This window comes from Mauremys reevesii, linkage group 10 (genome assembly GCF_016161935.1).
Source record: "Mauremys reevesii isolate NIE-2019 linkage group 10, ASM1616193v1, whole genome shotgun sequence".
NCBI classification, from domain to species: Eukaryota; Metazoa; Chordata; order Testudines; family Geoemydidae; genus Mauremys; species Mauremys reevesii.
This window is the reverse complement of record NC_052632.1, coordinates 79,195,433-79,221,070: the sequence shown is the minus strand read 5'-3', so window position 1 is coordinate 79,221,070 and position 25,638 is coordinate 79,195,433. Positions and strand designations below refer to the sequence as shown.

General features: G+C 47.1%; 1 protein-coding gene across 2 annotated transcripts in view; it reads left to right on the top strand.

Moving 5' to 3' along the window:
* Positions 1-25,638, top strand: part of CACNA1H (calcium voltage-gated channel subunit alpha1 H) — a 581,666-nt gene that overhangs the window by 452,760 nt on the left and 103,268 nt on the right. For both annotated transcript variants that reach the window (XM_039490763.1, XM_039490762.1), the window contains exon 13: positions 4,385-4,794. In XM_039490763.1, coding sequence (XP_039346697.1) covers positions 4,385-4,794 — 410 coding nt within the window. The remainder of the gene's footprint in view (positions 1-4,384; positions 4,795-25,638) is intronic.

Here is a 25,638-nt window from a genome sequence, read left to right as displayed (position 1 = left end):
TTTTTTTTAAAAACTGTGTCTAGCCCTCATCGTGGCAAAGAAAAGATGGAAAACGTGAACTTTAAAGTCTAAAACTACAAAAAGTAAATAAAAAGACCCCACGTTATTAGTTTTAAAATCTCGTGATTTCTTAATCAGTCTTGTGATTTTTAATGTTTGTGGTTGTCAATAGAGTTTATATTCATCCATGCATGTACACACACAACTATTTAAACTAGTGATGTACATGTTAAAAGAGTTCTAAGTATGTCTTGTGGGTCAGATTTAAGGTTGTTTGTGAAATATGTTGGGTGACTTTTTCCATGTCAACATTGTTTTAACTGAATGCACAAATGGGTAAAGCTCATGAAATTATTTATATAAATTGATATAAAATTAAATTTAAATTATTCATATAAATTACCTTCACTGGACACTGGACACTTCCTCCCTTTTAAAATGCTCAGTGGTGGGAAGGGTTCATTGTAACATTCTTCTGTTGCTTTTGCAAGGGTTTTATATTCATCATCGGCATGGCCTTAACTCTGTAAGTTAACGAAGGCTATAATGTGAGCAGGGCCAGCTCCAGGTTTTCTGCCGCCCCAATCGTGCCGCTGCATTCTTCAGCAGCAGTTCGGCGGCAGGTCCGTCACTCCGTCTCTTCCTCTTCAGTGGCACTTTGGTGGGCGCACAAAGAGAAAGAGAGGGACTGAGGAACCCGCCACCGAATTCCCGCCGAAGACCCGGACGGGCCACCCCAATAGCGGACGGTGTGCTGCCCCTTTGTATTGGCCTCCCCAAGCATCTGCTTCCTTCTCTGGTGCCTGGAGCCGGCCCTGAGTGTGAGAATATGTATTTACTTCGAGATAAAAGCCCAGACTCCTGGAAGTTGAAAGCAAAGAAACTGTTCCACGGCTGTTGCTTGAAACTCACAGTTCAAGCCGGAGGTTGGTCCTGCTGATGTGCACAAAGAGCCCGGTTCTCTGTGCTTTTATGGGAGATAAGGCAGTGCCGGATTCACCTTTCACTTACACCCATGTGAATTCAGGGGCACGCTAGTGACCTCGCTGGATTTTAATTTGGCTCAGCATTCTTCAAAGACCTTGCTATTAATAAGGCCATTAATAATAGTACCCTGTGTTTATAGAGGCCCTTTCAACCCTAAGGATACCAAAGCACTTTATAAACTCTATCAGAATCATATCATCTCTCGCTGAAGTGCAGCCCTCTACAGGGTGGAACGCAGCAGCTGCTTGTCAGTGAACTGCAGAACAGTTGACAATGGGAAGTAAAGAAGAGGGTTATCAGGCATCTCTTGGTCGCTAGGAAGGAGGGTGGTTCTAGGGGGAAGGACAGTCGAGTGGAATTCCCAGTGGAAGTCCCGGTGACTCAAAGCCACCCAGTTGAGCACATATCTACTCTTGCCTCCTCAGGTTCTAAATCTGATTTCCAGCTTGACCAGTCTAATGTCCAATCCCTATCTCATTGGTAGGGCGGCCACTCATGCAGCCCCAGAACACTGGACATTTTAGTACTTCCAGGAAGGGTGTCGGCCTTCCCTCCTACTCCTCCCAGCGTGACCCCACCCCTACCAACATGAGGTCACGCCACATGAAGGCGCCATTTTGAAGAGCACGCTGCCCCATCCCTCACATGCATGGCATCCTCCAGCCATGATACTGGATGAACCATTTAAAAATGGGATTGCCCGGCTTAAAACTGGCTGAATGGCTTGCCTTACCCAGCGGGGATGGGGGAGAGTGAGTGAGTGGGGGCGGGGCCTCATGGTAGGGGCAGAGTCTTGGGGAAGGGGCAGAAAAGGGGGTGGGGCAAGGGTATTCGGTTTTGTGCCATTAAAAAGTTGGCAACCCTACTTGAAGGTGAAGGCAGACAGCAATTGTGTGGGGTTGGAGAGGCCTTGAAATGGGAAGAAAGGGAGGTGACCCCCTTCTACACCATCACCCCAAGAAATATTTGCAGGGACACTAAAACGGCTGGAGAGGCACCTTAGCAAGGCAGGGAAAGGAATATTTAAATTGAACCAATTAAGCAAGAGCTTCATAGCCCCTAATTCCCTCTACTAGCAACTGCTGGAGACTAATAATTCCACCACTGCTGGTCCTTGCTTCAAAAAACAGAGCATGGCACTATGCCGAGGTGTCTCGCACCTGCTGAGAAGTGGCTCCAGCCTGTGCTCAGCGACGGACCCATGCTAGATTCCTGCCCCATGCTGGAGGGATTAGACACGGAAGCCAGTTGGTGAGCTCCATCTGGCATTCCTGGATTCTAGCTCAATCGGAATAGTCAAAAGGGCTGCCTCACTTATCCCCCTGCATCTTCCCAGCCGGGAAGAAGGAGCAGAGTGGAATCCAATCCTGGCAAGCGATGTGCAAAACAGAAACACTTGAAGGATAATTGAATGCATTAGCAAGGCCGGGGAGCTCACAGTCCTGTCTGAGAGAGGGGCCTGGTGTCCTCGAGAAGGGATGTGACTGGGGGAGCGTATTCTCTCTTTCTGTGCCGTGGAATTGAGCAAAGTGAAGGTACAGCCTGTTCCTAAGAGTGCTTGTGCCCTGCAGTGCTGTGAGGTTGTTCGAGCAGGCAGCCAAGGAGACTCTGGTGCTCTGAAGACATCTGCGGTGCCTGTGTTTTTTGTATCACTTTTAACACTTTGATAGTATTTAGGAGGTACAAGCCATGTGCTCTAGCATTCGTACTTCTGAAGCAGCTGCTTAGTCATTTCTCCTCGGATCTGCTTGTGCATTTCTAAATCACTGTGTAAATTAGCAAAGAGAGGAACTGACGTGGCCTGGCATGTGGAGTTGGGGGAGAGGGAAAATACCTCTGACCTCTTGGGATCTTTGGCATGATGACCAGAAATCTCCAGAGAACCCATTCTCCTGAGGTGATCAGCCCAGTTTTGCAGGCCTGTGATTTCTGGGTAAGGTTCAGTGAAGCAGCCAGTCTTTCAATTTCTCCTTGTAACCCAACTTTCAGACCTTGTGAGTGAAGCGATGGCTTTTTCTGTAACCTCCTGGAGTATTAGACAGCAGGGGTCTAAATCACGACGGTAATGCTGCCGTGATGCTCTTGTCTGTTAGGCCCACTGCCGTTATTATCTGGCGGCTCTTGGGTGGCTTCTGTGAAATGAGTTGGTGGGTCGCAGTCTTTTCCCAGTGGAGAGGGCCAAGCTCTTCAAACACGACTAGTGACTTTGGTGACCAACTTGAGGGGCTTCACAAGGGCCTTTAAGAAAGGGCCCTTGAAGACCAGGCTCCTTTATGGTGTCTCAAGGCAGGGACCCAAAATCACTAGACTCTGCTGAAAGTCTCCTCTGCATCCAAAACCAGCAGTTAGCCCCTTTCTTGGCAGACTCAGGGCACAGGCCACTATCTGAGCATGCTCAGGAGCTCAACTACCCTCTTCCCTCCAAGCTGATCCCTTCCCAACAAGCATGCTGTGGAGGAGGGGAGCGTTACTGCGCAGTTCCTGCCTGGTATGTGTTTGACTCTTGCGCAGGAGTGTGGATCAGGTTCCATTCGGGTGAAGGTTCAGGTCAATTCTCAGTTCATCTCCGTTGGCTCATTGCGTTGGTCTGTGAAGACCTCCTGGTTGGGCACGTCCTCTCTGTACTGGGTAGGCAGCACCGCCACCGAGCCCAGCTTCTGGGAGGGCTGCTAACTTTTCTCCCCACACCAGCAAGCACTGTTACAGATTGGATTAAAAAATCCAGCCCCGGCGTGCCTGTTCGAAATAGCCACAACTCCTGCTGTGCCGTGACCGCAAGAAATTCAAATGAACCTTTCAAAAAAGCTTGAAAGGCAAGGAGGGGTGAGGAGACATCAAAGCAGCCACTGCTGAGATGCTCAATCTATAGCCGTCCTTGTTCCCCCGGTGCCCTTCCCCGCACCTTGTTATCGGAATTGAAGGGTCCTCTAAATCTGGCGTAACTTTCAGGCAGCACTAGGGTCGCCATTAATGATGATAGACCACTGGGTTTAATAAAAGTGAATGGAAAGTGTGCACTGTGCCACTCAATTGCAGCAGAGTGCAAAGAGATCACCACGTGCTAGGGGAGAATGGCCCTAAGGGATACTTGTGGAACTTGAAGGAGGGGAGACAGGGATAAAAGGGGAGACTATGGAAAAAATTGGACCAAATTAGAGGCAGTTATAGATTTGAAGGCCAGAAGGGACCATTATGAGCACCCAGTCTGACCTCCTGAACAGCACGGGCTGAAGACCCTCCCCCAGTGAGTCTAGCATCAAGCCCGTCATGTCTGGTGGAGCTAGAGCAGATCCATCCCGTTTGTTATAAGATGACATGTCCGTGGAAAACAGGAGATTTGGGGAGTAAGGTGGGAGTTAATTCCGCTGCTGATCCTGTGTGTATCCCTTGGTTGTAGGTCTGTGTAGGACTTCCAGCAGGCTGTCGGGTTTGAACGTGCCGTGCCCTCTGCCCAGCCCCCAGCCCAGCATCCTGACCTGCGAACTCCAGAACTGCCCCTACTGTGCTAACATCCTGGAGGATCCTGAGTTTGAGTTCAGTGAGTCCGACAGCTACGACTCTGACAACAACGGCATCTATGAATTCACGCAGGACCTGAGACATGGAGACCAGAGAGATCAGATCCAGCAGCAGAGGAATAAGAAGAGGAAGAAGAAGAAACCAAAGGAGAGGAATAAAGTTGCTAGACTTTGGGTGGCTTTTGGCAACAAGCTGACAAGGATTGTGGAGAGCAAGTATTTCAACCGTGGGATTATGATCGCCATCCTGATCAACACGCTGAGCATGGGAATCGAGTATCACGAGCAGGTGAGTAAACTCACCCCAGTGACCACTGCTTTCCTTTTCTTTGTTGGGCTGCGTGTGCTGCTTGGCACACAAAGGAAACGAACTCACACAGCTGGGATTTTTTGAGTTTTAGATTCTGAGCATGAACGGCTCACGTGATCTAGATGAAGCGCTGCTTACAGACAGTGGTAACGGGAGTGGTTTCTGAACAGTGAATACATGCAAGGGAATTGTCAGCTGCTCACGGCTGGGAACAGAAAACAAGGGCACGGGTCCGAGCCATCAAGCCATGGGTGGCAGGTATCAAAGGCCAGGGCAGGCTAAGCCTCCCCTAGACCAGGCCGTGGCCCCACCCAGGTTCCGCCCCAAGGCCCCGCCTCTCTACCCTGAAGCTAGTGAGGGCTCAGCTCCAGCCAGTGGCCTGGAGGTTGGGCCCGCCAGCCCTGGGGTTTGGGCCAGAGGGTTGGGCTGGTGCTGGGGCCAACGGGTCGGTCTGGAGCTCAGTGGCAGGGGGGTATTGGGCTCCTCCAATGGTGTGGGGGGGATTGGGCTCCTCCAGTGGCAGGGCCGGCGGGGTTAGCCTTCCTGAAGTGGGGATTAACCCACCGCCCATGCTTCAAACCATTATGCAGGTGCTTAACTTTCTGCATATGAGTCAACTTTCCGATGGCAAGTGTATACACGTGTACAATGGTTTGCAGGATCAGGGTCTGAATTCATAGAATAAATTATGCTGTTCCTCAAATGCATGAATTGTTCCACTGCAAAATGTCACCTATCCCTGGCCGAGATGGTATGCTGTGAAAGACCGTCTGCATTTGAAACATGACTCTGGGTTTTTCTAGTGGATGATAGAATCTGGGAGAAATTCATTTTGTAACACGGATCACCAGTGCACAAGTTTGCTTCTGTGCATTGAAATAAAAAACAAAACTCCGAAGCCCACTGTTATGCCAGGCCAAAACCAAGGAAGCCAGTTTCTACTTTGCTCGTTGCGGGAGGACTCTTTGTTCAACCCCAAGAGTTGAATTTGATCTCCTTGGGCACAAGGTGATGTCTTTTAGGTGTTTGGAGGCAAGAAGAATATTCATTCTGTTCAGACTAATCCCGGGAACAGCATGATGTCAAGAAACAGCATTTGCCACTGAGGGTGGTGTGTCCTCACTGTAGCTTGGCTGGAGCTGAAGGACAGTGAGATGAGAGAGATGAGTCATCTAACGATCCTTCAGACAGGTCATTGTGTGGGAAGCTGCTCTTTTCTGAGTCTTCTTGGAAAAACTGGTTAACCAGCTATTTTACAAATGACGTGCTCTGAATTTTCTCTGCAAAGTGCAGAAAACGCCACCCTGTGATTTGGAGAGGAATTTTAGTGCTAATTTTCTAAGTGGCAAATGATTCACAGTGTTCCATCGAAAGCTCTCCCATGCTGCAGAACCATGAACATATTCTGCAGCCCAAGGCTATTAACCGGGGAATTAACCCTGTTGCCACTAAAATCTGCTCACTCAGAAATGACGGGGAGAGGCAGTACAGAGTAGGGGTGGAGCTTTGCGGTAGGGGCACGTAAGTGATGCACACAATGGTGGGGGGGGCACGGTTCTTTGTGTTCTCTTCTCCATCACTTCCCCTTGTTTGTGGTCCCGCACAGAGCCAGAACCCATCAGTGCCTACAAGTTCCGCCTTGTTATTTTTTTCACCTATGTCTGTTTGCAAAACCCATGTCATTTATTGTGTGTTACTGTGTATGATTTCCTCCATCTCTGTTTGTTTGCAAAACCTGCGTCATGATTTATGTGTCTTTTCTCTTAAGATCAATTCTTAACTAAAACAACCTGACTAGCAACCCTACAGTAATAAACCAATTCATGTCTGCAACAGAGGAAGGCCAAAATTAAAAAAAAAAAAAAAAAGGAGCGGGGGGGAGAGAAGTGAATGTCAAGGGCAGATTTTTGTCTGATGAATTGTTCAACAAGAAGTTTTAAAATTAGGAAATACACCTAGACAGTCTCCTGTGAATAGAGCCGTATATTCATTGGGAAGGCTGTGTTGCAGCAGGGATACTTGGTCAGGCAGATAAAACTTTCACTCCTTAGATACTCTGGTGACGGGTGCGAGGGGATAACCTGAGCTAGACAGGCTATGGTGAGCTAGCTCAGGGTTTCCGTGGAGTCTGTACCCCATCAATTATAAAATGTAGATTATGATAATTATGTCCTTGTTTCTAAGAAAGTAAATCCCTGTGGGTTTATTTTGGATTCCACATTTGCTTAAACTGTCTTAAAGCCAATGGTAATAAAAGATTTTTAAGTTTTTGGCTAAAGAGCTCCAGACTCCAGCCAGTTTTGCTCCTAGCCACTGGCCAACTTGGGTGCAATAAAAAGGAAGAATTTTGAAGGAAAACCCTGTAAAAGTTCCTGCACATGCCTGACTGTGAAAAGTCTGGTGCACTGCAAGGATGACAGACGGCTGAGCTGTCAGACCAAGCTTCTAAGCACCTCAACCCAGCAGTCTGATATCAACAGGATGGGCCCTGGGGCCTTGTCTGGGGCCAGGACATGATGCTAAAGCAATAGGAAACAAAGTCAGACTCCTAAACTATCTGGCATTAAAGCCTTGGGCTTTTGTTAGCAAAGCGTGGGTGATTTCAGAACCCAGAGCCCTGTGAAAATTGTCTGTAGGATTCAGAACCAGAGAACCGTGTTTGGTGCAGAGATAAAGAGCAGTTGCCTTAGTGAAACTGACCATGGCTTTGGGCTGGGAGGAGATCTGGGAATGGATCATTCTGGCTACCCCTCCCCCCGCTGCCGTAAAAAATCAGTTCAATCCTAACTTGCTTGATCGTTGAGTGAAAGGTGCTGGCCCAATGGCCCTGAGTGGCAGAACAGCTGCGGCATTGGTGGCAGCGGCAGCAGCAGCGTGAGTTTTCCCCAGGTTGCTAATGGGCCTCTGCCGTAACCTGAAGATGCCAAGGCTGCTATCCCATCCCCACTAGAGCACAGGGGAGGAGGACAGTCTGCATATAAAACTACTCCATAGAATCTGCTGCCAAGCATCTCCTCTGCTGGGGAGTTCTGGAACACTGTGGCATTTACAGGGGGCAAGGTCTCCTAGCCCTGGGGATCCAGGAGGAAGGGGGGTACAGTTATAGGGCACAGGAGCGGTCTGCATGGATAGCTCCTGCCTATGCTCTGCTCTGCTCTGCTGACTTTCCTCCAGGTTACTTGGTTGCGGCTGGATCCCAGTGCCTCTGCACAGAAGCATTAGCCACAGAAGGGGCTTGGGAGAGCAACTGTGGCTTTGAACAGTGGTCACTCCCCGTTAGATCACTGCATGGGAACCCAAAGTGTCTCCAGGGGACAGTGCCAGAGAGCCCAGCCGGTCCCGGCCCTGAAACTCGACAGAGCCCTTTCCATGCAGAGCGCAAGATGGAAGGGATTGTGCTGTGGGGAGGGAGGAGCGCTAGAGACACCAAATTCCCACACACCATCCCTTCAGCACAGACAGGGAGATCCATATACCGAAGGATGCTCCAGGCCTAAGGGAAATCCCCCATCCTGAAGTGGCTTTCATGTTCAGGATGGACTCCTGGAAGGAAACCCCCAGATGTTTCCCAGAGGCACTAGCCATCTGTGAACATGCAGCAAGGCTCCAGGATCACCTCCAAGAACCCTAGTTGAAGGGCTTTTCCCTCACCATGAAAGCTGGTGCCTCTAGCTGAAACATGAATCCTGGATGTCACCTTCTCAGATCTCCTTAATGTGGACCGAGCTCTGACCGACTCAGCCTCTAAGATCCGTTCAGCGCACGGCTGCATTGCTGAGACAGCAGCCTATGTTAACCAGGTGTGCTAGTGGGTTCTGTGACACCCGGTGACACTTGTCCACCAGGAACTGCTCTGAAACTAACTTCATTTGAACAGCCGTTGCCTTGATCTGGCTGGAGTTCAGGCAGTGACCACCAATAAGTCCCACTGCTCAGGTCACAAACCATCCATCCCCTTCACTGGTCTTTGTTTTTAACATCATTAAAGAGAGTGTTAGCTTTCATTTCCCGGCATTTCGGTTCTGAGAAAATGATCAGAGGCTTTGCAGATGGATTGACAGGCGGTCCATGTTTTTATTGCACAATTATTCAAAGCCAAAGAATCGAGTCCTCTCATTTGTACGTACTGAAGAACATATGGCATGCAAGATAAAACAATAATAGTCCTTTGCACTTCTGTAGTGCCTTTCATCCAAGGACTTCAAAGCACTCTGCAAACAGCTAAATCTCACAGCAGCCCCTGGAAGTTAGCAACTATTACTGTGCCAATTTTACAGATGTGGACATTGAGGCATGGAGAGGTTGTGATCTGCAGGGCTGGGACTAGAACCCAGGAGTCCTGACCCCTATTCTAATTACTATACAAATGCCTCAAGTTCCACGACCATCCTGGGCGGTGACTGGACAGGACAAGAATCTTGCTTTGTGTCTCAACCCTAAATGTACATCATATCCATTAGGGATGAGCCTGGACAAAAAACCCACATCCAGATGGCCCCCAACTTTGGGAAGGAGTTCAGATTTGAAACCTACCCCAAACTTCATCGCACACACTCCTCGGCAGTGTTAATATGGCTGTTTTGCTACATGTATTGGAACTAGCCTCGTGAATGTACTACAGGCAGTTTCAATGTAGGGTGACCAGGTGTCCCGATTTTATAGGGACGGTCCCGATTCTGGGGTCTTTTTCTTATATAGGCTCCTATTGTCCCCCACCCCCGTCCCGATTTTTCACACTTGCTGTCTGGTCACCCTATTTCAATGTCTTCTAGCGCCAGAACTCCACCTTTCAGCTGGAATAGCCCTCGCTTAATAGACCCACTCTTCTGGAAAGCAGTGTAAGATTTAATGGCAGGATGGCCTCTTTAAGGAAGACGTTGTTGGCCTTGAAGACTGTTAGAAGTGGAGATATTTGAGAGCCAAATAATAGAAACCGGCACGCAGCAGATAATCGGCAGAGTGTTTCTCTGGAACTTTAGTCATTATTTTGAATCAGATACTATGGCGTAGCACATTCCTGGGACTGGCTGACCCAGTTCTGTCGCTGCCTGTCTTCTAACATGTGAATACTAATTAGGAGGTTACAGGATGCTGCTAGTTAGTGGCAACATGACTTGTATTTTACAGGTTAATTGGCTGCTTTGGATTTTATTCTATTTTTTTCACGTTTTATTTATTTATTTTTCTGCCTCCGCCCTGAACCGGGACTCCGCCAGGTAGGGAAAGCAAGCACAGAGAAGATGGCAATCCTTATAGCATTATTATTACCAGCGTTTTCAATAAGATGAATGCTTTGACTTGTATATTCTTCGTGACAGACAGCTCTTTGGTATACCCGAGCGTGTGCCTTTTTAAGCTGAGCTGCCAGTTCTATCTCCAAAGCAACTAAGTACCCATGTCGTTTGCACGACCCCTTCCCCAGGTCATTGTGGGGGATGGCGAAGGGCTGCACAGAACAAGTCTGGCAGGTTCCAGGGTCTGTCTCTGCTCTGGAAAGTGACTGTGGAACTGTGAACACCTCTTACTCCATAGATATGCTCCCCATGAGGACCCAGAGTCCAGTATCTGCTGACTTGAGTGGCCACTACAACTGATTACTCCGTTTTACTGCGGCTATTCCTGCAGGGCTAGCGGACCAATGGGAGAGTGAGCCGGACTCTATTCCTTCTCTTGGACCATCAACGCAATTGTGAATGAAATTCTGATTTCAGGGGCAAGCTCTGTCCTCAGTTACACCTCTGAACCCGCAATGAAAACCGCCTGCTGTTGATGGTCCATGAGAAGGATTCTGCTCATTCATCCATTCAGCCCCACTGAGTTGCTCACCATAGAAAACTGAGTGCAGGATTTGCCTCCAGGACCTTTTATTGCTGCTGTTGACAAGTGGGCAGCAGAGAATCCAGCTGGACTTCAAAGACCCAAGGTGAGTTTGCAGGGGTGACGATGCTAAACTGAGCCTATTTGATGCAGAGCCATCCCATCAAACGGCACCTAGGGATGCTGTTCTATGGTCACTTTTCAGAGCAGAACTCCAAATTAATACTTGTTCCAAGCTTTTGCTCTTCCTCCTGATCCTTTCAGTTGGCTTTATGAATTCTTGCTCTCATGGTGTGTTTCATTCAGACAAGCTTGGTTTGGCGTAGTCAAGAGCCGGTCTTTAGTAAACATTCAACAGTCCACATTCACTGTGGTAGGCTAAACGTTCATTCTAAGCACCACGCTAGCTCAGGTCTGTCTCCAGGAGCAGCAGTCACACCTCCTGACTGCCGTGTCGACACACCCATAGAGGCAGGGCCATTGTTCCTGCCTTGTGGGTCCAGTTGTAATTGGCCTTGATGGAGCTCCCTCTCACCCACTCTCTGACCGTTCTTTCTATATTAACCAGCCTTCTGCGCTCACCCACTTTCCACCCTCAGAGTTTTATGTTGTTGGTATAGTCTTTTTATTATTTTCTGTAAGAGTAATGGACCCTCCCTGCCTTGTGCCAGAAGGGAACAGCACCTCCGCTGTGCAATTAAGCATCCAAGGGTTGGCATTCTGAGAGGTCACCAAGGAGAGCGTGTATGTGAGGCGCCAATACCACAGAGTTCATTGTGGGTGGGCCCATGGAAGTTCAATTTGCAGATTGTCACTGGTTTCTACAAATGTATTCATTATTCTTAATGATTCCCTGCAGAATTCTGCAGCCTCCTCATTGTTAGCCAGCTGTTCCCTTCAGCTATGCCTTGTTTGTAGTGTGTGGTTGGTCGCATAAATCGCATGGCATTGTTTCTGCACTCTGATTGGATGACTGAAACTTTTTAAGCAAAAATATATTGAAGGGTGAATAATGCACGTCCTAGTACGAATTTTCAGGTGGATCTATAATCGGTGGCTCTCCGATACACTCCAGTTTAATCTGAAGCTGTTGGGTTTGACGCAGGAGGTACTGAGTGATGTTCTCTGGGCTGTGTTATGCAGGAGGTCAGACTAGATGAATAAATGACAGAATGAATCCATCAAACACTCATGCGCTATAAACAGAGGTTATGGCAATGGGAGCCCTGTGAGAACCTAGTCTGTAGGTAAAATAGCCAAACGCTCACAAACAAAGAATACTATAACCCCGCGAATCACAGCAGAGTGAGCTTGCCAGCTGCATTTCGTCATGTAATCACTGTATTATTCAGCCAACTTCAGACATCGTTGCGAAGGGGGGTTACGAGGCAGAGAGGTTTAGTGTAGTGGGTGGTGAGATGCTAGCTTTATACTAGAGGAAATGTAAGATGAGGGCAGGCCTTTAGTGAAGGTGGATCGTACAAATGAAGGACATGGTGTTGCATCTAATCCGCTGCTTATTGCACGTTGTCCACGAATAGATTTCACAGACAGGTGGCGTTTGGTTCAGCTCTGGTCAATGAAGGAGGCCCCAGGGAGAGCACGCTCCACCATCCGTAACAGACGTACCTGGTTCTCGTCTGTCTGAGAAATGAAGAAAAATGAGTTGAGGCTAGGAAAGGTTACAGCCCATTGTTCAGGGTGTGTAGCAGCACCGGAGAGATCGCACCGCCTTCAGGCAGCCCGCAAAGCCTCCTGCCGTGCAGTGGGAGCCCCGCACACAACTCCTTCTGTATCTCCTGCCAGCCACATGGCTTTTTTTTTTTAACTTCACACTAAAGCAAATTGCCCTCATTCCGCATTCCTCCCTGTGTCTATGAAATGCAATCTGGCTGTATGGAATAGTAATGTAATTACCTGAAGGCTTTGGGGAGGAAATGCAAATGAGCAAGGCAATCAACAAATGACTGGTGAAAATAATGCTTGCAACATGCCAGCACTAGTAGGAATGCAATGACAGTGTGTACATGGCTTTAAAGTGCTGGGAGCCTGGTAACTGAAAAGTGCAAATTATCTAAATTGTCCAAGGTTGGTTCGTTGTTTTCCTACAAAAAATCCTGAAAGTTTTCAAAGAAAAGTAAAAAGGTTTGATTTTGTTGAAATTTTTCACTGAGGGGAAAAAAAATATTTTTCTGCTCATCTCAGAGGAGAAGCCACATGGAAAATGCACCCCAAAGATGGAGATACTCTCTTGCGTCTCCCGATGGTTTCTCCAGCTAGTGATGCTGGTGGTGCTAGCCTATCCTTTTCCGATCCTTAGACTGTTCCTTTCCTCCTGGCACCCAGGTGCTGTACAGAGTTAGCCTAATCTGCCCCTATACAGGTAGAAGATTTGAGTCTCCAAGACTATCAGTCTAGCACCTTTCATCAGCAAGAAATTCACTCCAGAAAAATAAGCCAGTGTATCTTCTGCTGCCTCCACCTTGACTCGTGACTCATGATTTTTGCTCGGGATTTAACCACATTTCTCCAGCTGTGACAATTTCAATGACTGCAATTTCCCAGAATTATGAATGAGGTTTTAAATGTCTCATTGAAACCTCCTTCAGACTCCTTCATCACTAGACTGAGATGCTTTTATAAATGATCTAGGTAAAAATGCATCTGAAATAAGTGAGACTTTGGCTTGACAATGAATGAGACTTGGCACGTCTGCTTCAACTCTTTAAACCTCTTTTTGTTTTCTCTGTCTGGCTGCTGAACTTTACTCTCCTAAAGGCGGATTGACACCCTACTTGGGAACATTACAGTGTGCACTGGATTAATAGCACCCACAATAACCAACTGCAGCAGAGAATCTGCCACCAATGCTGCTGGGACGGGAGGCAGGGGGGAGGAAAGGTGACTTGGCCTTTTATCCAAATTGAGTGCATCACTGAGTCGTCTTCTCTCCTGCCTAATTGTCTTTGGGACTAAGAACCCTGCAGAATGAGATTAGCAGAATGAATCTGGAAGTCTTTACTGTAGTGTCCCCGATACAGAAAAGAGACAGGACTTGGGGGTAATTAAAGTGGGCACAGACAGACCCTGTAGTTCTCTCTGGCTCACGTTCCCCAAGTGATGCACAGCTTGTGCTGTCTAGTGTAATTGTCAGTTTCCTTAAATCCTGGCCTGGACTCCACAGTCATAGAATAGGTCATATAGGTGGACACCTCCCCCTGCGCCCCCCCCCCAAATCCTGGATCCAAACTTCCCAGACACCTTCCTCCTCCACTTCCTCTCCTCTCGAGCAATCAGGTGCAGGTCCAGCCCATCTCAAAGCCAAATGAAAACCACAGAGAACTGCTCAATAGGGAAGAAAATCAAAGTTACGTTTTGCCTCTCAAGAGTTTGGTGCCAAAACGCCCATAGTTTCAGCCTCACTTATCCCTGATCTGGGTGCACACTAGTGGTGCAGTAACTCATAGGCAAGAACAGCTTGAAGTCGTTTGCTTAAAGCAATTTCTGCCAGAGCTTCAGAAAGCAGAATATGTTGCTGGGCAATTGAGTCTTATTTAGAATGGCCTGTGGTATGCGGCCCAAACGTTGTGCTGAATAATCCTCGTTGCGCTGAAGTCTGGGTTGCACAGGGGATAGATCGGTGCCCTGAATGTCCCAGAGCCAAGATGATATCCTGTCCCTTTAACAGAAGCATGCTTATCCGTCACTGTATTGCAGAGCACCTGGGGTGTGCATGGGAGCAAAGAGATGGGCCAGACGGATGCCAGAAATAAAATAGATAACAGAGAACTTTTAGGAGGTGATGGTTCCACTGAGAGCAACATGAGCCAAATGTGAGCGCAGTGGGCAGGCACCGGGATCCCTTGGTCGATGTCTAGCCCATCCCAAAACAGACTGCAAAGAGATCCAAAGGCTTGAATAACCATCCCCTCCCCCTTTCTCCTGCACCTCTCTCTCCCAACCCACTCCTCTGTCCTTGCTCCCGCTAGAATCTGCAGTGACTTCAGCCAGAAGTCCGCCAGAGTTACATTCCAGGCAGGTATTACTGGCATAGCAGTAGTGTCGCCCCCATGCTATAGCAGGTGGGAATGCATCATTCAAGGATTTCAGGCTGCCCCTGCAGCTCTGGTAGGTGGGTTCCCACCATTCCCAGGAGTGAATTTATGACAATGATGGACAGACTGTGATCGACAGATTGACAACAAACCCATGACTCATGGCCGGAGGAGGGGAGAAGACTTCTCTGTGGATTATGAAGGTCCTTTTAGTGTTGCCCTCTGAGCTATCTGTAAAGCAAACACTTTCTAATGCTGTTAATTTCCCCCTTTCTCTCCTTGTTTGTTTGTGTGTAATAGCAGGGGGATTGGTGTGTGTAATTTTTTTAATATAATATGAAAGCTGAATGCAATATTTATGGTTGCAACTGTCACTCCTCTGAAAACATGGAGCAAAATAAAGGTTAACAAGTTTGGGCTCTCGGAAAAGCATGTACAACAGAGCTTTGTGGAGGAGTTTGTGTGTCACCACATAGCAAGGAAAAACACGACTGCATTTTCCAAGTGTTCGCTCACTTTCCCTGGTGCAGGGTTATTTATCATACTCTGTAGCAAACTGTCTTCTGATTGTATGTCCTCATTTCAGATTCTCAAAACCCCAAATCACATTCCTTCCCTGTGTACAGCATAAGCAGGTTGTACAGTATAAATAGCCAGAGGGGATTGCTTAAGCATCAGGTTGGAAATAACTATACTCTCTGCAACCATATGTTCAGGTCCCTCTGGCATCAGCTCATTGGGAGGTAAATGGTGCTCCATATAATTTGTGTTTCCTTAGAAACAGAGGTCGCATGTTACCAGCATGGACACGCAAGATCCTGGGCTAGTTTTTGGAAGAGGAGGGGTTTTCCCTGGCATCTGTGGTTAAAATCCCCCCTCCCCATATTGTTGTACACCTCTTCTACCCCTCGCCGCCATTCTCTCCCCACCCCAGAAGTAGCTGTATTCAGCTCCATACCTTGAGGCCCTTACTCAGTTCTCACTTGTTGATTTCAATACGAATTTTTCCAGAATAAGGACTACAGGATTTGACCTACTGCTGTTTTAGCAGCCCTCTGGAATGAAAGGTACTAGATCTAAGACGACGATTGTTCTCACCTTGGAATTCATCTGATACCAAAACTTCCCCAGCTCTCCACCGGTTGATGCAAAAGTTGACACCATGACGGGAGAGCAAGAGGGTGGCAAGTCATTTCTAATAACGACATCCCTGTTTTAAAAAAAAAAAATCACACACAATCTCCTCTAAAGTTATTTTTTAAGATGTGAAATTTAGACTCATCTGCCCAGGTTTTCAGATTCAAGAGACGCAGCTTGTTCTGGAAGCAGCCAGACTTCTCATAACCAAGCCTCTGAAATCAGTGATGTTCACTCGTGCCTAAAAAATATTCCCTCACGCCCTCTTCCCTTTAATGTTCATGTTGTGAGGAAATTGAGCAGGCTATCCTCTTGCCGTATTAATACTCCATCTACTGCAGTTAATCAAACATCTAGATGACACTAAATGTAGCATGTCAATTTTGTTAACGCCTGTCATCCGGAGCTGTAATTTACTCCCATTATCCACAGCCCTGAATAAGCAATCATATTCTATCTCTCTAATTCAGTTCTCTCACTCTCGCTGCTCCCCACACACACACATTCGTTGCTCACACAAGTTCTCTCCATGCACAATCCAGTGCTCAGAAGGTGCTGTTCCATTTTCCATCATCACCATAGAAACAGCTTTGGAGTTCCAGGGTGCATGAGCTTTAACAAGCCTTTAAAAAAAATAAATAAAAAGGTAACGGTTGGGTTCAATTGAGTTGCAAGCTGCATTTTATAGGAGAGAAGGTGTGTTTCCATGATAAAGCCAAGGAGACAAATGGCAGAGATTGTCAAAGGCAGAGAGGTAATAGAAACTTCTGTGAAATCTGCCATGGAGGCACTTTTTCCAACAGCAAAACATTTATCTCCAGGCTTGATTTTTTTTTTCTCTTTAAAACACCAGACAAACAAAAATCCAGGTAAATTATTTCCTAGGATCATAGCTATTTGTATGCAGAGCTTTGTAATATTTTACTCCCATCCTCCGTGGATTCAGTCTTTCTTAACAGGCACATGTCGTTGTACACGTGAGATCTGATCCTGTGAGGTCTTGAGTTCTCATTACCCTTATTGGCCTTTTCAGGAATTGAGGGCTCAGCCCTACACAGGGGTGCTCTGCTCTCCTGAGGCGTGGGCCTTTAGTTTCCAGCCGACTGACATGAGAGGCCATCAGGGTTTACGTCAGTTAACTTGAGGGCTGAGAGGCTGGTGGGAGCAAAGGATGCCTGTTTCTGTAGTAATTCAAACGTTTTCTCTCTCACATCCATATTGTGCTTGACTGTCAATTTAACGGTGACATTCCAGGGTCCAGAGTCACCTAGGCAATGGAATTCATGGCCTTGGTAACATCCACCAACTCGACCGAGAGGGTGTCAAGCAAGCCCTGGTGATTAGCAAATAATTATCGGGAGTCCCGTTGGACTCGTGCTCCTTGACACATTTTGGGGCTAAACACTAAAAGAACTTGACAGCTCTGACAGGGGTCTAGCCGTTTGGGAGGCACTGTGGCAGGATTGCCACTAGTGTAAACGTTTCCAGGCTCAGTTGCGCTCTTAGACCATCATGGTTTCTTGGGGATTATTTTCGTTTTGGTGGCTACTCAACACACTGCACTGGTACCTCCATGCTCCTAAGATTGCTCAGAAATTCTCTTCCCCTCCCACCCAGCATGGAAATAGAACCTCCGGTTGACTGACTGAACGTTTCATATGAAGACTGACTTAGCCAATGAGAGGATTAGGAATTGCTCCTTCTGGCAATGAGGTTTATTTCAGGGGTGTCCCTCTTGTATATGGATCAGTTTTCATTATCCTTCTACTGATCATGGGATCACTTGGGCAACGTGTTAGATCAAGGGGTGGCAAATGCTGGCACAATACTGAGAATCGATAAAACCAGGCTTTCAAGTAGCTCCATCCACTGCAACCCCTGCTGTTTCTGCTGCCCGTATTGTGGGCAGCAGCATCTTGCAGTTTGAGGCAGCCTGGCTTTGATATTCAGAGGACAAACGAGCCTGGGGGAGGAAAGATCATGACATGAAGTGTCATATGGGGGGGGGGAATTGAATGTATAAATAACGTTTGGATCTAGGATTCTTTGCACTTTTCCTCTGTCACCGTCTTTGCCTCTGCCAAGTGCATTGCTATTGATTAGGGCTGGCCGCCGCTCTGTCACAGTGTCACGCTCTTACCGTAGCTGATCAGAGACATAGTGGGCCTGAGTCTGATCTCATTTTTGCTAGCATGACTCCACTGACTTCCATGGAGTTACTCCTTATTTACACCAGCATGAGATCAGAATCAGGACCACTGGCTCTGTTCTTGCCATGGAACAATGGGCTACCCAGAGCATCCTGCCAAGATCCTTGGCCTCCCTTCTCTTTGGCTGGAGGTTCAGTAAAACCTTGGCATTTGTTTCCAGCATAGGCCAAAGCAGATAGTGGGTAGTTCTGTCCAGTGCCTCTGACTCAGCTATTCCCCACCACTGAGTCAACCATGCTGCCAGTGGCAGAATCTTTATCATTGGGTGATCATATAAGAGGCAGAAGGACGCCAGCCAGAATTCTGGATTCCAGTTTGGGTTTGTAACTTATCACCTGCAGCCCAATCGTCTTCTGGTTTATAAATCAAACATGTTAGATATAGAATCTGCTGGCAGAGAAAAAACCAGGAGTAATGTGTTGCCATTTTTACCGTCACTTTTCTCCCAGTATAGCCCCACTTGAATTTATGGTAATATGGGATCGTATCACTTTGCCATTTGAAGCACAAGTGCTTAGAACTGATGCTTTAATATGTATTATTATTGCTGCTATTAGTGTAATTAGCATTGGCATAATTAGTGTTGTTGTTATGAGTGTGAATATTGATACTATTATTTTAATAGTAATTTATTAACAAATTAAATTACAATGGTTAACATGTTCTTGTTATTGTATTATTTTCCTGTTATAACAAAAGGAACACACCAGACCTTTGTATCTTCAAGCCTGGAGGGTGCGCTTTTTTCTCCGTATTTTTAAAGCATAATTTTCTGCATATTTTTCTCTTCTGATCTTAGATGCCAGTGCTTTCTGAGAAGCACATATGAAAATAGATTTGCTGTATAAGAGGGAACATGAAGGAGGATTTCGCTCATGTGCGGCCTCAATCTAAATAATTCTGATGCAACTCAGCTAGTCAAAAAAAAAATCCACACATTTTCATTGAAAACCAGTGATGTTTCCTCCATTTAAAAACTGAATTTTTGTCAAAAAAATGTTGGACACTTGGAAAATTTTGACCAGCTGGGAACTCAGTGGTGGCTCCATCGAGGTCACTTACATGGGTACAAATAAGATATCTCTAGATATTAATCTATTCCCAACACCGGAGTGTCAAGACACCTGATCTTCGCACTAGCAAAATGAGAATGAATTGAAGAGATTCAGTCTATGGAATTCCTGGGTTGGCGTGTTCCTTAGTACTGATGTTTCTCCACAAACAACATGTCTCATGTCTGGGCACCAGGTGTCTCAGCTAAATATTGGATATACTGCTGTGCAGCCATGTTCTTATCCAATGCACAGATAGCTGATGTTTTTATCTGATGGCAGTTGCTATACTTAAGAGCAGCTTGCTATTTCTTTATTAGCGGTTTGCATTCATTGTTGCCTTAGAAAACCAAAGTCATGGCCCCTTGGGATTATTGGGCGGGGGGTCAACATTTCTGATGATAGCCCTTATTTGTATATTTGCAATTTTGCATGTGCAGATCACTTGCGTGTCTATTTTTGGTGTGTGCACTGGAAGAATCAAGTCTTAAACTTGGTTTCTGAACAGGTTGTGAACACGCCCTATCTTGGTCTATGCTTGCAGTTCAAGCATGTGCTGCTGATGGTCAGCAGTGGGTGATCTTTCCACTGCAGACCTGACCAGAGAGGCTCCAGAAGCCTGTGATGAATCAGAATCCAGTGTCTGCTTACTTTTTGGTGTATTTGAAATGATCTGGCGAACATCAGCCCTCTGCGAGCCACCATTGTTCAAACCCCTTTTTTCACACAAACGCAGTCTGCATCCTTCTCAGAATACCAAAAAAAGCCATTTAATTAAAATGCTGTAGAAGGGGTGAGTTTAATGAGAAAAAAAAACTTACCAGTCACTTTTCGCAACCTAAGTCAGATCTTCTTGGATTCTGTTTTGGAGCATTTTGAACATGCAACAGTGAGATTTCATAGGGTGCTGCTCGCAATGGTTTGGGTTGGGTGATCAGTTGCTGATGTACAAGATAGACACATCTGTTAGGAAAGGATGTGAGCAAAGGGGTCTGTGTTTTAAATCTTCTGAATTTTGGGGCACAAAAGAGGGACTAGCTTTGTTGGCTTAATTTATCTGTAGATCTTGTTAACTGCATCTGCAGAGGAGAAAATGTTGACAGTAGGGACACTTGTTAGTAATATTACACCAAATTCAACATTGGAGTAAACAGAGAAGGCTAAGGGGTGACTTGATGAGAGTCTATAAGTACAGTAGCTCCTCACTTAACATCCTCCCGCTTAATGTTTTGAAGTTATGTCGCTGCTCCATTAGAGAACATGCTCGTTTAAAGTTGTGCAATGCTCCCTTATAACGTCGTTTGGCTGACTTTACAAGGGAGCATTGCACAAGTTCCTCTTCTCCGCCTCCCTTCCTCCCTCCCTCTGAGTGCTTCCCCCACCGCCAAACAGCTGTTTGGTGGCGCTTAGGACTTTCTGGGAGGGAGGGAGGGAGCGGGGAAGCTCCCCCCGCCCCCCCCCCGCAGGCAGGGCCACCCGGAATGCAGGGGCTGCAGGGCCCTGGGCTAAGGGGGCCCCAGGGCCCTGGCCTGCATCTCTGAAGCCCGTCTCGGAATGCGGCCCTGCAAGCAAGGGCCGGAGGACTCAAGAGGAGCAGGGGCAGCCGCGCAGCCAGCGGCTGGAGAGAAGTGGCGCTTTCCCCTTCAAAGCTGGCCAGAGAGGAGAGAGACAGGCATGTTCTAGTTCTCTGAACATGAGATTGAGAACCAGAAACCCTGCGTTCTAAACCCAGCCCTAATGCTGACCCCTCCCTTTGGCCTTGTGCTTGGTGGTTAATGTCTGCCTCAGTTTCCCCAGCTGTAAATAAAGGAAATAATACCTCCCCTGTGAGACTCATGGTTAACATTTGCAAAGTGCTCTGAAAAAGAAAAGCATTAGCTTATCTCTTTGCATATAGCTACCCTTTGAAATTCCTCGTGTGTTCCTCTTTCCAGCTGTATATTCTGCTATGTGACAGTAATTTCCATGGCTTGGAGTCTCTTTGTTCTTTTGCATCTGTCATCTTTCACTCAAGCCTCTGGGGTGAGGTGTCCATGGGGACTGGTGCTGCTATGACAGTGTTACTAACCATGCACACTGAGACTGACAGGCAGAAAGCAAGCAACAGCCATCCTCTTCCTTAATCTAGACCCTTTTTATGCCAGTAATTATCTGATTACCTTGCTCTCCCCTTGGGGTAAGGGAGACACACAGGACATATCGGTGTTGCATTTCCCCTCACAGTAGTTCCGGCCATTGGTTCCAACTTAGGAAGAGGCTCTGCTGCAGGTGGACTCATCACGTGCTGGTTTGACCAGCGATGGTGAGCCTAGTGTAGATTCAGCCTGCAGTTGATCGTGTGTGTCCTGCTACCAGACAGTCCCAAAGAAGCTGGGTTCGATGTTGTATTTGTTAACAAGCAGCCAGCCAATGACTGAGTACAGATGTAAATGTTCTCAGATCGTCACAGTGCTGTGTGGTTTCCGCACTGAACATTCAGCAGGGGGTGAGTATTATTTGTTTATTCACTATTTGTCATTCTCGTGTTTAAATCTTTCACTGATCCAGTCAAAGAAACAGCACCATGTGATGCTGATGACCAACCACAGACCAGGAATAGCAAACAGCCCAACCCATATCCTGAAAATTGGTCACTCCAACGCTTCGGTAAATACTTGTGCATTATCACCATGTCGGTTACAAGGGGCTAAATGTGTAGTGAACGTTTTGCAACAGATTGTTCCGCCAGCCCTAGATGGGAGGGTGAGACTGGCTTGAATCTCCTTATTTCACACCTTCCTTTGAGGCGCATGTTACAGGCCATTGTCTGAGACAGGATACTGAACAGGGGCCACAGCTGGCTTCACTGTGGCGATTCCTACATTCCTCAACGTAGCCTAACACCTGCAGTTGGCTGCTTTGAAATACAAACACTAGTTTATTTTACCCTCCACCTTTCATTGTAGCCAATTTCAATCGCCATTGGAATGTGGCGTGCACAGCTGTGACAAGTGTATCAATAATTCAGTTTCAGGAACTGCATGGCGCTTCGGGACCTAACCATCTGCCAGTTTCAGTGGCAGGCAATTTGCTACATCGTGTACCTTGCGACAGAGGGGGAAGTGTCAGTGTTTGATTTGTGGTTTTTTGAACAGGAGGAAAGGGTGGTTTCCCTAGATCCTAACTTATGTCTTACAAAGCATAGGCAGAGAGGAGAAGAGATGAGGTGTGCATTTCCGGACGTCGAGTTTTCCAGATACTTGTACCTGTGCTGATGAAGCTGTAGGGTCCATAAGCTTTGTGAGAGTGTTTCTGTGCGGCTGCTGAGTTGTGCCCTAACCTCATTGCAACAGCAGTAAGCCTACGATATGGAGCCAGGCCCAAGCCTGTCTCTGAGGGAGGAAAGCTGGAGATTTGCCATCTATATCGTTGGGGCATCCCAGTGTGACTGTGTTCATCGCTGGACTCATTGGAGTGGGAGGACGAGCCTCCGTGGTGGTAGGCGGAAAAGTGGTTCTGGATTCTGACTGGATTCCAGAGTGGTCCAAGGTTCCCAGTTCTGGGCCAAATTACAGCCCAGGTGTAAAAAAGATGAAAACGCCATTGATGTCAGTGGAACAGCACTTGCTTTTCCAGGGCTGAGCTGGGGCAGGGTGCCTGACTTGCGAAAATAATTTGAGCAATGCAGAAGCCTTCACTGAGCTTCTTTTCCACATGCTCTAGTGGCTATTAGACAGTGCCACCTGATTTACAGCCTTCATTAAAGAGAGAATCTTAATTCCTAATGGATGGAGACAAGATGTCCCCGTCCTTTTCCCTCCCTTTCCATTCCTTCACCTTTCTGTTGTTCTGCCTTTTTCCCTCTGTTCTTATATTCGGGGGAGGGGGGAAATGTTTTCAGTAAAATACAGACTTGTGAAAAAAGACAGCATCTAATGCATGTGTAACCCACACACCTCCGGGGTGTGGTGTTCTGTCCCATCTAGTGGCACCAAGACCACGTAGAGAGAGATTAATGAGTCTGCTCTACAGCCTTCGCTAAGGGCCATATGGCTTTTAGCTCATGCAGTTGAGGCTCATGCACTAAGCTCCCGAGGTCCCAGGTTCAATCCCACCCGCCGACAACCAAGGTCTGTCAGTGTTATACATGTTCCAGAAGTTTGTAATTTGCTTCTGAGAAAAGACGTTGAATTCAGACCACCAGAGGCTAGCATCCTCCGATTTATCCCTGGAGACGGCAGGCCAAGGGCAGGGCTGTCTTCTCCAGTGGGTTAATCTTCATTCTTTTTTAGCCGTTGACTTCACTCACAGCAGAGAGCCTGCTTCCAACCCCCCTTACCCTGGTTGAGCACCATCGGCTTCAGCAGGGACACTCCTACTTTACACCAGCATGTGTGAGGTCAGAACCAGCCCCAGAGAGTCCAAGTGCTGCCATTTCTGAGGGTGACTGACTGTGATGTAGATACTTGTCCAGTAGGAGAACATCATGTCACATGTTACTGACATTTGGTCTCCTGTGGCCTGAGATGCATCTGAATTGGTGAGGGAGAGATGAACAGTTCCATATTTTCTAGCACATCCAGGCCCTCACCCCTCTTCATGACATTAGGGAACTTGAGACGCGCTCTCCTATACCTGATCTTTGGGTGGATGATGGCAAAAGCTGGCTGGCTGCTTTTGAGTCAGTTGTCTAATTATCTATGGAGTATTTGAACATAAAGTCTGTTCACATCCCAAATAAAAACCTATTAAATTGGAAGCATCAGAACCTTAGCAGGAGGACTTAGAACAAATTGTAACTGAAGAACGGCAGCACGAAAATCAGCAAATATCAGATTTAAATTTTTTAACAGGAGGCTGAGAGCATGCAGATCCCATCTGTTCTGATGGGAATTTCCAGATTTGCAGAAAGCAGTTCCGTTCCGTAGCCCTTCATCTCCCTCATCCCTCGCTGCTCGACTGGGCAATCAGGCCTTCCCTGGAGGCATGTTGGAAAGGTAAAGGCGGACAGCGTTAGAAGATGGCATTGTGGAGTCACCGTATAGGCATTGCTACATCTCTTGTGGGAGAGAGTATGGCTGAGAGTCTGGCACCTGGTTGTTAGGAGTTTGTGTCTCGCAGCATGGAGCTTCCCAGTTGCAGTTTGGGTGTTTATTTTGTATTCTTATCCAGCACAGAGGAGATCAGAACCAACACAGAGATCTGAAAGTTGTGGTTCTCAAGACCCAATCTCAGGGTCTATCTCTGACATTTATAGAGACTCCCTAACCACAGTATCTGAACTCTCACCATCTGTTATGTCTTTCTCCTCATAAGATCTATTACCCCCACTTTACTGAGGGGGAACTGAGACACAGAGAGGCCAAATCACTTGTCCAAGGTCACACAGGAAGTCTGTGGTAGAGCAGGGAATTGAGCCTGGGTTTCCTGAGGCCTACCACTCTAATCTCTAGGCTGTCCTTCCTCCCCTGTTCTTCCTTACTGAAAGAATCTCAGAAGCCCCTTGATTTAGATTATGGGAATAAATGACACGAGTTGTAATTCAGAAGAAAATTCTCCCAAGAAACCCCGCCTTCCTTTCTCTGGGCATTTAAACCGGCTAAGTAAACCAGCTAAGCCCGCAACTCTCACTACCTTTTACACAAAGGTCTTGGTGCCTGGGAAATTGTGTTGTCAAATGCTGGTTCGCTTCATTTTATCAGGTGAGCCTTGTGTTTGCGTCCCAGTGCACCTTAAACCCCGTAGATAGATAGATCACTTAGATGAGGTCGGCACTACCTCAGGGATGGCATGCAGGCTGGGATCACTGAGGCTTACTGAATGCTCGTTAGAAGAATAACCTCCTCTGTGCAAATTACACTCCTCTTTCCAGACTGTATAATTTAGCTGAGTTTTCACCATAGGAGTCATGATGTTTGTAAGCAAAACAAACATCTGTTGGGGGGAAAACTTCACAGGCAGCACCAAGGAACACAGGACCAAAACCATAGGGTATTCTAATACAGAAATGATCATGCTTGTAAACTAGGAGGCAGGAGAAAATGAGGTAGCAATCACCATGAACGCTGATGAACAGCTGTGAGCGTCCAAATCTCCAAGCCTGAGGGGTCCGCCAGCTATAGCTGATGGTTCACAGGCTGCAGAAAAATAGTTTTGCCGTGACTGGCCCTCATGCCCCTCTCTCTTCCATCCCTATGGTGACATTCACACAATCTCTCTCTCAATCCTTTCCTCCTGGCGTTTGCATTCTGGAAGGCCGGATTTCAGAGCGACCTGGAATTACAGTCGTCACTCTTCAAACGCTGTCTGATCCAGTCTTTGGAGGGCTACAGAATATAGGAGATTTATCTCCCATGCCCCACAGAAGACCCGGGGCCAGATTCATCCCAGCTGTGACTCCTTTGCTTTTTACACTGGAGGTGGAGGTGGCCCATTGCTGCTGTTCAGCTAATGACAGAAACTCTTTGATCCAGTCTCTCTCTGCTAATGCAGGATTGTTATCCAGAGCTGCCTTATCCACCTTCCCGATGATCATTGTTCTGCTCCTAAAGCTTTCACATGAGGAGCCCAGTG